Source organism: Aptenodytes patagonicus, chromosome 1 (assembly GCF_965638725.1).
Source record: "Aptenodytes patagonicus chromosome 1, bAptPat1.pri.cur, whole genome shotgun sequence".
Taxonomy (NCBI): Eukaryota; Metazoa; Chordata; class Aves; order Sphenisciformes; family Spheniscidae; genus Aptenodytes; species Aptenodytes patagonicus.
Window position 1 is genome coordinate 7,507,695 of NC_134949.1, and position 13,591 is coordinate 7,521,285.

General features: G+C 42.5%; 1 protein-coding gene across 1 annotated transcript in view; it reads right to left on the bottom strand.

Annotated features, from left to right (window-relative positions):
- Positions 1-13,259, bottom strand: part of FRMD4A (FERM domain containing 4A) — a 396,169-nt gene extending 382,910 nt beyond the window's left edge. The window contains exon 1 of the mRNA XM_076356146.1: positions 13,130-13,259. Coding sequence (XP_076212261.1) covers positions 13,130-13,174 — 45 coding nt within the window. The 5' untranslated portion in view covers positions 13,175-13,259. The remainder of the gene's footprint in view (positions 1-13,129) is intronic.
- Between the last annotated feature and the right edge of the window lie 332 nt (positions 13,260-13,591).

A 13,591-nucleotide genomic window follows, 5' to 3' on the forward strand; every position in this document is an offset into this window, starting at 1 on the left:
CCCCGCGCTTGGTCCTTTGCTTATGCTGCCACCTGAATTACGTGCCATAACCATCAGCCATAATGTCCTTTAGGTACGATTAGGCTATTACTGTTAGACACCCTGAAATATGAGAGCAAGTGTTCAGCCTTGGGAAGACACAGGGGATCCTTTTAGATTACACTGGGTGCCGCGTACGGGCAATGACTTGCAAAAAGGGAACAAGTTGCAACAAAATGGACCTTGGTTTCTCTGAGCGCCCAGAGAGCTGACTTTTCCTGCGAGCCAGGCACTGGCTTAAGAAATGATTACTCAAAATGCCACTTGCAACAAAGCCAGATTCAGATTCTATATCACCAATTTTTCTTTCCTTTGAATCCGAATGCAAAGCCCTGGACAATCATTTCCGCTTCATAGTGAGTTTAACTAATGTGCTAAAAAGCCACTGCTGTCAAAAAGAAGGGCAGCAATATAAAATAGAGCCACTAACCTTCTGCCATTGAAGTTACTGGTCACATTTGCTTTTATTTCAGCATGAGCAGATTCAGGTTTAGAGTATTCTCAGAAGGAGAATCTTAGAAGCCAGTCATAGGGTGAAATTAACACCTGCTGATTGATCAAGATTTTAGTGATTGCATTTCCTAAAAGTAATGACAGTGCAAAAAAAAAAAAAGTAGCACATCTATGCTTTCCCATATGTTCAGAATTCACTGCTGTGGTTTCTATCTCTGTTTTTTATTTAAATAGTCTTTGCCCTAGAGAAAATAGTTCCTTTGATGTTACAGTTGACCTTTTGGGTTTACTTTACATAATTTTTTTCCCCTGAAGAAGGTTCCCATCTTGGAAAAAAAGGAGGAAAAATAAATCCAACTTTTTTCCTTTAATCCTAGCTAAATCCTACATTTAAATGAGTGCACAAAGGTAACGAGATTCGGGATAAAATTTTAAGTTTTCCCAACAAGCTTTCGTATATTAAACCATGATTCTACAGGAATAAACCACTCCTTTTGAAAATGTGTTTCTTACTTATTCACTGGATTCCTGTCAGATTTTGGCTTAGCTAACCGTAAATTATCTTTTAATGAATCTACCTTCTGAGTATTAGGTATGGTAGTGATACTTCTGGTAGGGAACACGTGAGGAGGAAAATTCTCACATGGGTATTTAGGATCATACTGTACAAACAATTACAGCATTCAATGTCTGCAGAAAATCAAGTGGCAAATCAGCAGTGAATATCAATTATACATCTGCTTCATCGCAGAGGCAGATGGCACTTTAATTGTACCTCTGAACATTATGGACACTTTTCCCCACCCCAGCCTCATTGAAATAGTGGCTTTAGCACCTAAGAATATCAAGGCAGGGTACGTGCGCAATGACTCATCTAAGAATTCATTTCAGTTGAAAATAAATATTCCACCAGTAAACCAATAATAATCTCCAAGATTCATAGCTCCTATGCAGCAACCGTGCTATCTTGATCTAGGTAAAATCTTCTATTGATGAAAACCAATAAGGCACCCGCATGGGTCACACCACTCAGCTCAGACTGTGAAATTGTCAAAGATTTGAAGATCAATGAGCCAAATTCTTTTGATTGCATCTGTAGAAATTGGAAATGTCATGGAGATAAGTAGAATAATATGGATTTACACTCTCCTCCCAGCTGGAACCTAAGAGAAGAAAGATCAAATCCTTCTCCCTCAGACAGGAATGGTTTTCTGCAATGGGGGAAGTTTTATGGAACTTAGACTCATCTACAGCTACTAACCACGGAGAAATCGATTGACACCAGCCTACGTATGAAAGAATGACTCTGGCTACCCAGAGACAGCTGTGTTAATGTACAAATACTAGAAGTGTTGTGAATGCTTACTTAATTAAAGATTATTAAAAATTAAACCTGACTGCTCTGTTATTCAGAGATGACTATATATTATTCTGTTGGCATAGGCTTTGGCAATTAAGCCACCCATGTTTTATTGTACATGGAAAATAATGCAGATTTCAAATAGGATTTGTTCCTTACTCCCATTATGTACAAAACCGCTGGGTTTTTCATTTGTCCATGTGGTCATACAGTCTTAAAACGTCCAGTAACTCTCTGACATCAGTTTACATTTCATCATGCAAGTGGATAGCACTCATTTCCTCCTCTCCTCCCCAAATATATTTGGGACTTGCCACAACAGACACATTTTATTTGCGATGTGAGCACAGATGCATTTTCTTGGGAGAAATGTAGAAAGTTAATGACTGAAACCTGTATTTGGAAGTGGTATGTCAGGTAAATCACTAAACAGAGACAAACCAAACAGGAATATTCAAAACAGGATCCGTGTCCAAGACACCAGGCACCTCTGAACTTTGCAGCTAAGGTTTAATGCCTACTGGTGAATCAAAGCTCTCAGGGAAATTTCACATGGATGATTCTTTATTTAGCTCTTAATATTTAAATGGTGCATCCAAAAATGAGAAACTCCCTAAAATGACCTAAGCACTACCTGACCAAAGAGGTCTAGTAGTAAAACTTTGATGAAAGAGAGGATCAAAATATTCCCACAGTACAAAAACATTTGTGTTGGAACCAATATAAGCAGCATGTTTAGTTTTTTTCTTCTTGCAAGGCAGTGGACAACAGAGACTGCATCTGATATTAGATACAGAGGAGGAAGAGAATTCAAGAGAAGCAATCCATCAGTAGAGGACTCTGAACAAATAAGCCTTTGCTTATATACTGCAGTAAGGATGGTGACAAAATGAGTTTCTATATTGATCAAGAGGGCAATACAGGTCTCTTCATACGGAATTGTTATTACTCCTGACTCCAAAACAAAATTTCAAAGTGGGGAAAAAAAAACACTGCTAGGAACTTCAGCAGGTTACAAAAGTTCCCCACTATTTTTCTTGTGTCATCACTGTATCTTCCGCTGTCTGTAATTTTGTCTATTTTGAGCTGAAGTGCTTCCTCACAATCTCATTAAAGCCAGCAGTCTCAGAATACTGATTCAAGGACTTTTGTCCACATGAAATACCTTATTTTAAACAGATGATTAGAGAAAACAGCATTCAACATAAAGCTGTATTTAAAATAGTAAATAAGTGTTATTATTATTAATATCTTGTTAAAGGAAGGTACTAGAAAAATGTTTTTCATTATTCTTTTGGTTTCATTAGCATTTTCTTTGTCTTTAACTAGAAAATAGGGAATTCTCAACCACACCAGTCTGCCAGGGGAGGAAATACTATTAATCCTTCTTAGAACTGTCATTTTTTAATTTTAGTTTTCAGTAGAAATATCACCCTGCTGCTCTGGGGACTCTGACCTACAGAGCAGTTTGAGGGACAGCACAAAACCAAATCTCCCTATAGCTCCTGCTTGAGCTGGAAGTTAGAAGCCCCCCTGGAGGCAGTAGGATAACTAGAACAAAGGCTGGTTTTCACGAGAAGGCTGATTTGGGCCCATCACCAGAATCTTGGAAACTCAATCCAAGCCTGAGATATCAGGACACAAACACCACGTGTCCAACATGTAGCAACAACTGCCCCATTTGCCCCACAGCCACCTACCCAATGTCCATGCCTTGCTCCTAAAGAAGCCAACACGAGGCATTGGTTGGGTTTTTGCTCAGTCGTTGTCCAGCCCCCTTGGATTGCCAGTAAGAACACAACCTGAGCCAATCCTTTGGGAAGGCCAACCTGCAGTACTGCGTCCAGCTCTGGAGCCCTCAGCATAAGAAAGACACGGACCTGTTGGAGCGGGTCCAGAAGAGGGACACGAAAATGGTCAGGGGGATGGAACACCTCTACTATGAAGAAAGGCTGAGAGAGTTGGGGTTGTTCAGCCTAGAGAAGAGAAGGCTTCGGGGAGACCTTATTGCAGCCTATCGGTACTTAAAGGGGGCTTATAAAAAAGATGGCGGCAGACTTTTTAGCAGGGCCTGTTGCAACAGGACAAGGGGGAATGGCTTTAAACTAAAGGGGGGTAGATTTAGACGAGGTATAAGGAAGACATTTTTTTGCTGAGGGTGGTGAAACACTGGCACAGGTTGCCCAGAGAGGTGGTGGATGCCCCATCCCTGGAAACATTCAAGGTCAGGCTGGACGGGGCTCTGAGCAACCTGATCTAGTTGAAGATGTCCCTGCCCACGGCAGGGGGGTTGGACTAGATGACCTTTAGAGGTCTCTTCCAACCCAAACTATTCTATGATTCTATGATTTTTGGCCACGTAAAGCTAGATGATCCTCTTCTCAAACACTTTAATTAATTGGTCTCTGTTTTTAAGAAAGTGGGCAAACTCTAATCCCCTGAAAATCAATGTAAATGCAGAATAATTGAGGACAGTCTTTGCTCCCAGATCTCTGAAATGAGACCAGAACAGGGAAAATGTGTTTCTGAAAAGCTCATGCCAACTTTTTTCTAGTACAATAGCTTATATAACAGCAGTAATAATGACCTTCACTAGACATTTCCTTGGGTATTAATGACCTGGGGTTAATGGCCCAAGGCATAGTTTTATGCAGTCAACTATCACAGCCAGCAATTAATTACCAGGAAATACAATGTGCTTTGACCACTGTGGCTCAATTAGTCTCATATTATTCAAAAATGAAAAACATTTCAATCTTATTTACTGTGAAGCTGTCCCAGATTTTACTTTAGTATATTAGACTAAAAAAAGCTTGAACCTATATTAAGCCAAACATATGTTCTACAATACTCTCCATTAACTTCACACAAATTATGGGGAGCCAAAGCCGAGTGTCTTGCAACACGAGGATCATCACAGCCTGCCCACAGAAAAATATTGTGGAGCAAGGCTCTGTGTGAATTCTACTTCTGCACTAGCAAAATCTCCCTAAAAATAATTTTCAGCTCTCTGGTGGCTGTAAATGGCTTGAGAGAAGGGAGAATAGTGAAGGACGCACTGCAGAGAGCAACCCTTCATTGGCAAGAGGTAGGCAGTGTGTGTTGGGGTAAGGACAGGAAGGGGAAGGGATATTCTGTTTTTACCAAATTGTGCGGTGCCCCAATATCTCTGTAGCTGATTTACAAAGAATATCAGGGTAGATTATTTTTGCACCCGGGTTTACGCTCTTCCAGTTTACTTCCATTCATTACGTTTTATTATTTCAGCAAGGCTTTTGCAACATGCCCTGAAAACAAAGCACCTTGGGCTCAAGCCTCATCATTCCTGGTCAGTTGTTGGTATTTCAGCATGATCACTAGCTTTTTGGAGACCTGAAAAGCTAAGGCCAGGCACTAGAACTAGCACTAGGAGGTGCTGGCTTTAATTTCGGGATTACCAGCTTTAATCCCATGAAGGATGTAAAAAGCTGGTAAGATTTTGTGTGTAGATCCATTCCTCTAAATAGGTTTCTGGCATTCACTATGCCTTTTGTTTCCATGAAATACAGGCAGACACTTCTGTGGGTCTCTTCATGTCTGGGAGGCTTCTTGAGAAAGATCTGGTACTGCACTGCCTTCCAGCAAGGCTTTGGAAATGTCACTTGGTCTCAGGCGTTGCTGCTGGACAAGTGTGTGCTAATGGGGCTCTCAGTAGGACTACCTAATATGATATGACCCTTCAAAAAGGAGGAGCCTCGCTTCACATGCTTTGAGAGTTTCAGCTTCAGACCAACCCAAGAATTCATTTAAACAAGAAAATTCATATCACTGGAAGGTGATGATGGGTTCAGGTTAGTTTGATACTCAGTGCCGTTAAAACCTGTTTGTGAAATGACTGATTTCAACTCACTTCTGCAAGTTTCTGTGCTTATTGATATTTAAAAGCGGAGAGAATTAAGACATGTGGGGGCAAAATGGATGCGTCTGCCTGGAGGGGCGCAGGGGAGATGTTTACGCAAGGTTTGCCAGAGATGGCAGTGGTGGAAACACCCATTCCCCAGCAGTATTTATGGTGGTCATGGAGAGCTGGGGACAGCATGCCAGCTGGGGAGAGCACAAAACTCAGTCCAGTCCCTCTGACTGACCCCACATCCAGCTGGGTGCTTCTGTTTTCAGTGAGGCACATGAAACGAAGCGGCCATCACTGGTGCTGGCAGACTCCGTGAGTGCCCGCAGGACTGGCCACCTGAGCACGACAGCTATAGGCGCCAAATCACAAAAATCTGCATTTTCATGGGATGTACCAAGGAAGGATCCACACAGGACTTTTGTACGTCTCTGAGCCCTGATGTGTTAACCACATTAGCCTGTCAGAGGGCTGGATCATTGCCAAGCTGAGAAATTACAAGTACAGTAATTGTGGAAGTATGACATTCGTAACCAGAAGGCAAAGAATTGAAAAATTTCAATCGCCCAATATTACAAGTCCTTCCTATGTATTAGTAGCTATTCATAGCCTTGCATTTTAATTGTGGCAATTACAGCATTTTTAACATTTTATTTTGGTTTAGGGATATCAGTCAAGTTTTCCAATGCATTTTATTTTAAAAAAGTCAGAGTGACATTATTCTTTTATATATTGTCAAAAGGAGTTGTCATATTTAGTGATCTTTTCAATCTGTTAATATGTTACTTTCCTCCTAACTGTAGAAAGGCTCCAATTAATCATAATGATCATTTACTCAAGTGCCCACTAATTCTCTTCTACAAATAGCGATGCTCTATAGCATCATAAAAAAACAACAACAAAAAAATCAATGGCCATATCTCTGATGAGATAATTTTATCAGTCATTCAGAACGAGCAGCTGGAATTAAAGGCACAAGCCATATTCATAATAAATAAAAGATAATAAACCAGTAATCCCTCTTACTCCTGTTTTAAAGCGTAGTAATAAATGGGAGAATTCAGATGTGCAAACATTATGGCCTGCTTCTTCTACAGTACGTTCATGCAGCAGGTCAAGAAAAAGAAAATTGATGGCATGCAGTAGAGCAGAATCAAAGGGATAACAATTTTGTAGTCCTGCAGCTCAGATGGGTAAAAGGTGACATCCACCACAGGGAAGCCAAGAGCAATCCCAGGGAGTGTTTAATCTCATTCAGCTGCATTAAATCTCCGTGTTTGAAGTCTTACTGCAAGTTTACGGAGGCATATAGAATCATAGAATAGAATCATAGAATCATTGAGGTTGGAAAAGACCTCTAAGATCATCGAGTCCAACCGTCAACCCAACACCACCATGCCCACTAAACCATGTCCCTAAGCGCCTCATCTACACGTCTTTTAAAAACCTCCAGGGATGGGGACTCCACCACTTCCCTGGGCAGACTGTTCCAATGTTTAACCACTCTTCCAGTAAAGAAATTTTTCCTCACGTCCAATCTAAACCTCCCCTGGCGCAACTTGAGGCCATTTCCTCTCGTCCTATCGCTTGTTACTTCGGAGAAAAGACCAACACCCACCTCGCTACAACCTCCTTTCAGGTAGTTGTAGAGAGCAATGAGGTCTCCCCTCAGCCTCCTTTTCTCCAGGCTGAACAGTCCCAGTTCCCTCAGCCGCCCCTCATAAGACTTGTTCTCCAGACCCCTCACCAGCCTCGTTGCCCTTCTCTGGACACGCTCCAGCACCTCAACGTCCTTCTTGTAGTGAGGGGCCCAAAAAATAGTATATATAGGTGGATGTGTAAATATAGTAAATATAATAATATAGTAAATATAATATAAATATAAATATAAATAAATAAATAATAAATAAATAAATAAATATAAATATAAATATAAATATATATAAATATAAATATAAATATAAATATAGTAAATATAATAATAAAATAGTAAATATAGTAAAGTTCAGATACAATTCAGTGCTACAGGGGGAACTTATCAACACGAAATGGCTAAATTCTTGGTCCACGGTAGCAAGCAGCCACAAAGCACTGAGCAGGAATTTCCTATTCTCATCCCAACCTCCAAAAAAGCAACCAGCACAGCTCAGCTATTAGCTGCTCGTGAAGCCCATTAGCAAATTACTGCCTGGCTGGAGCAAGGAAGGAGCTGGGGAGGAAGCGAGACTCCTGCCAGCACGGCTCCTCCCCAGCGACCTCCGGGTGCCACGGCGTATTATCGTCTCCCGCCCAGACCTTCTGGGAAGGCTGCGGATGAAGCCCACACACCTGCACGGTGGAAATATCTGCAAAAGAAGCACAGAGAAGGCTGCGTAATCACCTCCCCTCGCTGTTCAAGTATCCCCACGGGCCTCATTTTGGGCATGAAGCTGAAAAGGGCCAGATGTCAGCGGTGCAGCCGATTCCTGGGGGAAGGCGTTACTCATTCCCAAGCAATGATGCTTACACCCAGACCTGTGTATGGGTCACGCGCTGCTGGCACGTCACACTGCTTCAACATCAGATGGGAGCTGCATTAACCCCTATGCCATGCAATGGCAAGAAACGGGTGGGTTTTGTTTTTGCGGAAGGAGCATGCCAAGCGTAGCTTGCCTTCCAGGTCAACATATTCTGTAAATGAGGTCGCAGCAAGGAGATTTGAATGTCAAGGGCTTTTGCATACTGTCAACATAGAGATAATTTAAGCCTGAGATGAGAGAAGCAGAAAATGACCTCATCCTTCCACTGTAACCTTGCTGCTCCCAAAGGCTTTAATATGATCCTCCAAGCTGAGCTGTGCTGCTGCAATCTGTCTAGAGGTTTGAGTGGGACAGAACATAGCTTTATGGGGGGGAGGGGGGGGTCAGTCCTAGGTCTAAATGGGGCTTAGAAGCTCTATATCTTTTTAGTTAGCTACCAAGTTTGCCTTCACAAAGGCAGACTTCAGCCATAAAAACTTAGCAGTCAAACATGTGAAATAATTTATGAAATACCCAGAACATTGCCAAGTTCAATACCTCAGAAGCCAACCAAGCATGGCCCTCATAGCATTTAGTAAGGATACAGTTAAATCTCCAAGTGTGTTTTAAGGGCAATCCTACAGAGTTCAGTGCTATGTTTCAGAAGAATGATCAGATCAAGGAGATTCACGTTGTTTTGAGGACTCTAGTGTAGCTTTGCTTGAGGGATGAAAGGATGATTCAGAAGAACCCTCTTTAAAAGGAGGACTGGCAGCACAGCAGCAAACTAGGATTTTCAGTGGACAATGACACTCAAATGCCAATTATTTATGCTAAGGTTTGGAGATGGAGCAGTTTTCACATGTCTTCCTGTTGCAGGTGTCTGCCTTAGACATCCATTGCAATGCCTTCAACCCAGCAGAACAAGGAAACACCAAGGCCAGCAGCCCTGATGGTGGGCTGGCCAGCCAATTGCTCACTCTTCATCCTGGGCATTGTGAACACCATGGCCTGAGTTAATGCTCCAAATTCCCTGTTGGCAGCTTTTTTCCCCTTGAACTATAGAGGTAACCAAGTCCCATGTAGTGAGGGTCACCTAGGATATCTCACATCCACCTCTATTCCAGCCTCAGCCTTGAATGCAACTCAGACACAAAATAATGAATTTTAGAGTGTGAAAGCATCGCACAGTCCCCTGAAATGAAAGGTGCTCCTCCAAACACAAGCAGTTACCATTAATTTACAAGTGTACTTGTTTTCTAAATGGTACGTTGTTATTTCTTCAAGGAAAGCATTTATATATACAGACCAGAGAGAGCAAAGCTGGATTATAAATAGAGTAAATCTTCAATTTGATGGAGGGGGTGAGAGAAACTAGCTGGAGCTAGCTTTTCTGGAAACAGAAAACCATGCTGCTCTTCCCTACCATTTTAAGATCATTTTGGATTAATTGGTATACACTGAGCTGTATACCTTGTTCATCTGAACCTCCGTTGCCATTTAACACAGATTAATTAGTGCTAGTGTTATGACCTACAGTAGTTTGAAGGTCAAGTCCCTAAGATGAATTTTCACGAGATGCAGTAATGCTGTCTCAAGAGACACCAGGTATCATAACTTATTGTGCTGTTAAAATCTGTACAATCAATATGCCTGAAGCTTTAAAATTTTACAATATACTAATAAGATAGACATAAAATCCTACTGATATTGCACTTACTCCCATCAGCATTAATGATCTTAACACAGCAGGTGTTATCATTCCTAATAAGACATGGTATTTGCTATTTCATGCTTAAATGCTCCCTCCTCTTGGTTCACAGAAGCTGAGGAAGCTCTGTTTTGATGATTTGGTAATGCTACAGGCAGAGCCACTTTGGGCACAGTTCAGCCCAATTTCCTCCATGCTGAACCAGGCAACATCCTTTATCTGCTGTGATCTCTGGAGCAAGGTAGAGGCAGGAGTCCTACAAGACCAGGCACAATCCAATATCTTTATGTTAGGAAAATACATGTTTAAGGCTGAAACTCTCCTTCATTGAGCCTTTTCCCTGGCCTGGGAGAAAAAAAAGAAAAAAAAAAATCACTAAAACCAGAAAAAACCCACCTGAGTATTAAACTGGCTAGAAAACAAGATCAAAATAAAAACAGATTCAGTTTAGATTAATTCATTGTATGGTCAATATTTATTTCACTAAACTGAAGTAGGACCTGTCCACCTAAGGCTGCAAGTTTAATGAGATTCTCTGGTGTTCTAATGGTTGCACAAACAATGTGCAGCTCCCCGCTGACCTGCCGTCTGGGAGCTGCTTTAGGCCATGTCAGCTCCATGTCCTGGGTAGCATTTACCAGGCTCACAAGTCACTGTGAGCTCTCATCATGGCTGGCACCCAGAAATGCCACATGGTCTGATGTGCAGCTCTCTCTGCTGGGGCATACTGATGCTAGACACACATGTCCTATAGGTGGTCCTTCTGTAGGAAGGAGACCCCATACCCTGGAGATGGCCATCTTTCTTAATTGACCAGAAAGGAGTTTGAGATGAGCAAACTCCTAATTTGAGTCACTCAATTCAGTGCATCAAGTTCCAGGGAAGTCAGTTAATGCCTCCGTACCTTGGTTTCTTTACCTGCAACACAAAGCGCTTTGAGGTACCCCACTGAGAAGGAGATATTTTCAGACTGGGTATGATGCAGCACTGCCAAATGCTGCTGCCAATTAGGTCTCATAAAAAGCGAGTGGTTGGATGCACATTCTGCATCCTATTGCAGAGGAAATGCAGTACTGAAATACTCCTCATTGCTAAAAGATTAATCTCTCAATGGAGAAAGCCCATCAAAGTATTAAAAGCTACTTCTGTGGACTTCCCGAAGACATCTAATCCTTTAATCTCTGGAGGGTGGCAGTTTTAGAAGAGATGCCATTATAGCTGCTCATTGTGGGATGAATTATGCAAGAATTTATTATTGATTCAAGGGGAGCCTGCTCAAGCATGCAATCAAAGCCAAGGCAGAGCAGAGGGGAAAGGACGAGGTTTCTATAGTTAACTAAACTGATTCACGACCCAAGAAAAATCTAAGGCAAAAGAAGTAGTTTGCAAAGTGGAACATTTTACATACCAAATCACCTTTGCCACACCCATAACCAGCCTCTAGCACCAGACCATGGTGCAGCAGAGCCCCAAAAGTTACATGAGTTCTCTTGCAACCCAGAAATACATCCCCAGCACCACCACCCCAACCATCCATGGGGTCAAAGGCAGGAACCTGTTTGGCTGTGGACCCCCCAACCCAGCCCATCCACGTGGGGCTGGGAGACCACAACAGCCCTGCCCAGGGCTGTGCCCAAGGTGAGGAGACCTGAGGGGTCCAGGTTGTGGGCCAGAGCTGTAGAAACGCCCAACTCCCCTAAAAATGAAAACTGGGGCAAGGCCACGTAGCTGCGGAAAGCCATGTTTTAAGAGAGAAAATTTGTGGGCAGCTTGGTACTGCACCAGAGTTTGACAAGGTCTGTTCAAGGAGTACAGAGGTGGGGGAAAGAGAGGTTTAACTTGAGAATTAAGTGGGTAGTGAAACTAAAAGCATATACAGCCCAAAAAATGACACAGGGGTGACAGGCACCCGTCAATTTATGTTTGAAAGAGAAATAGAAAGAGGCCATTTAAAAAGCCAGGAAGGCCAGAGGTAAGCAAGAGGAAATAAAATGAGCTTACACAGCAAGTCAGTCACTGGCAAATATAAAACAAACCATGTGGAGGCTTAATAGCATGTTTAGCATTTTGAGTAATGGACATTAAATTTGCTTTTCTCAACTTGACCTTTGTTAACAACCTTAGGCACTACAGGGTTATTATCCTGCAGCATTCCCTTTACTAAACTCATCATGTGCTAGGGACCATTTCCTAATACAATCAAAAGAGAGATCAGTAACAATAATTATATAAATATATATATAATGCATATATATCTATGCATTCACACACACACGTGCACACACGCATGCTCTTTGCTTATAACAACTCTCCAGCGAAAACATTACAGTGACATTTAGGCAGAAAAACATCCAGCAGAGATCTTACACTAAAACCATCCTTGATGCTGCTGCATAGAAAATGGCAACAAGAGTAGGACAGAGGAAAAAAAAAAATAAAATCAGTAAAGCTAAATAACTCTCTAATACCCCACCAAAAGGGTTTATTTTAATTGCAGTAAGACAGTGGCATGTTTCTGGACTCAGCCACGTGTTTTGCTAAATAATCTTCTTTAAAATATTATAAATATGCAGAACTTTGAGAAGTAGGTCAGTGGCTCAACATGTTGTAGCAAATAGCTCAGATAAATACTAGTCATTACCCTGTGGTCTGCAGTCAGTAGCAGGTCTGACACACTCTGCAGCTAGTTGAATAGTGATTCACTGCATTAGAGGACCATTCCCCAAATGATACAACATCTGAGTAACTGGCCACAGCTAACAACATGCCTCTCAACCGACAGAGAAATCAAGCTCTTCCTCTCATCGTTTAAGTTGTCTTACAATCAGCAAGGGCAAAAGCAGGAGAAAGCAGAAGGACGTGAGAATTCAAGACACTGATATAATGAATAAAATGAAAAACTACAGCTCAGGATAAACCTCAAATGCAAGCGTCAGCTCTGCTGGAAAGGTGACTTCAAAATCCTGCTTTGAACATTGGTCCAGATGCATTAAAACCCATCACGGGCGGAATGTCTCTGTGCGAGCACCAGATAAGCCCTTTGCAAAGTTCCCCAGGACCTGTAAAAGCCAAGCGGCGGCTCACGCAAAATCCTCCCGTGGATTTGGTGCCCTGAATCCATGCGGTGCAGCTCCCCTCACCCACCCACCACCCTTCACAAACGGATTTCAGCAAGCACTTACCATCAGCAAGCTCAGAGCAGATTCGGGAGCACGCTGCACAGCCATCTCCTCTCTTCCTACATACAAATCCTCCCCACGACTCAGTCAGCCCTCGGCCCTCCGTCACAGCAAAGCATCCACAGAGCCCACAGCTAACTGCAGGGAGAGAAACCCCAAATCAGGGTCGGAGAGCATTTGCAAGAGGAGGAGAGGATGGATGAGGGGGTGGGGAGGAGAGGAGGGAAGGAAATAACCTTCTCAGCCAGGGAAAGAAGCTTAAGCTAGGCCAAATTTTACACTAGAGAGAGGAGGAAAATGAAATGGAGAGCCTGCTGGAGAAACAAGATATCGGGAACTGCAGGATATTTAAAGCTCAGGCACACGCCGCCACAGCGAGCAGCAGCAACACAGGACATGTATCAAACACCCACATGACAGGTTAGGTCCAAGCCATCCTCCCCCTGCCCCAGCACACGGATGATA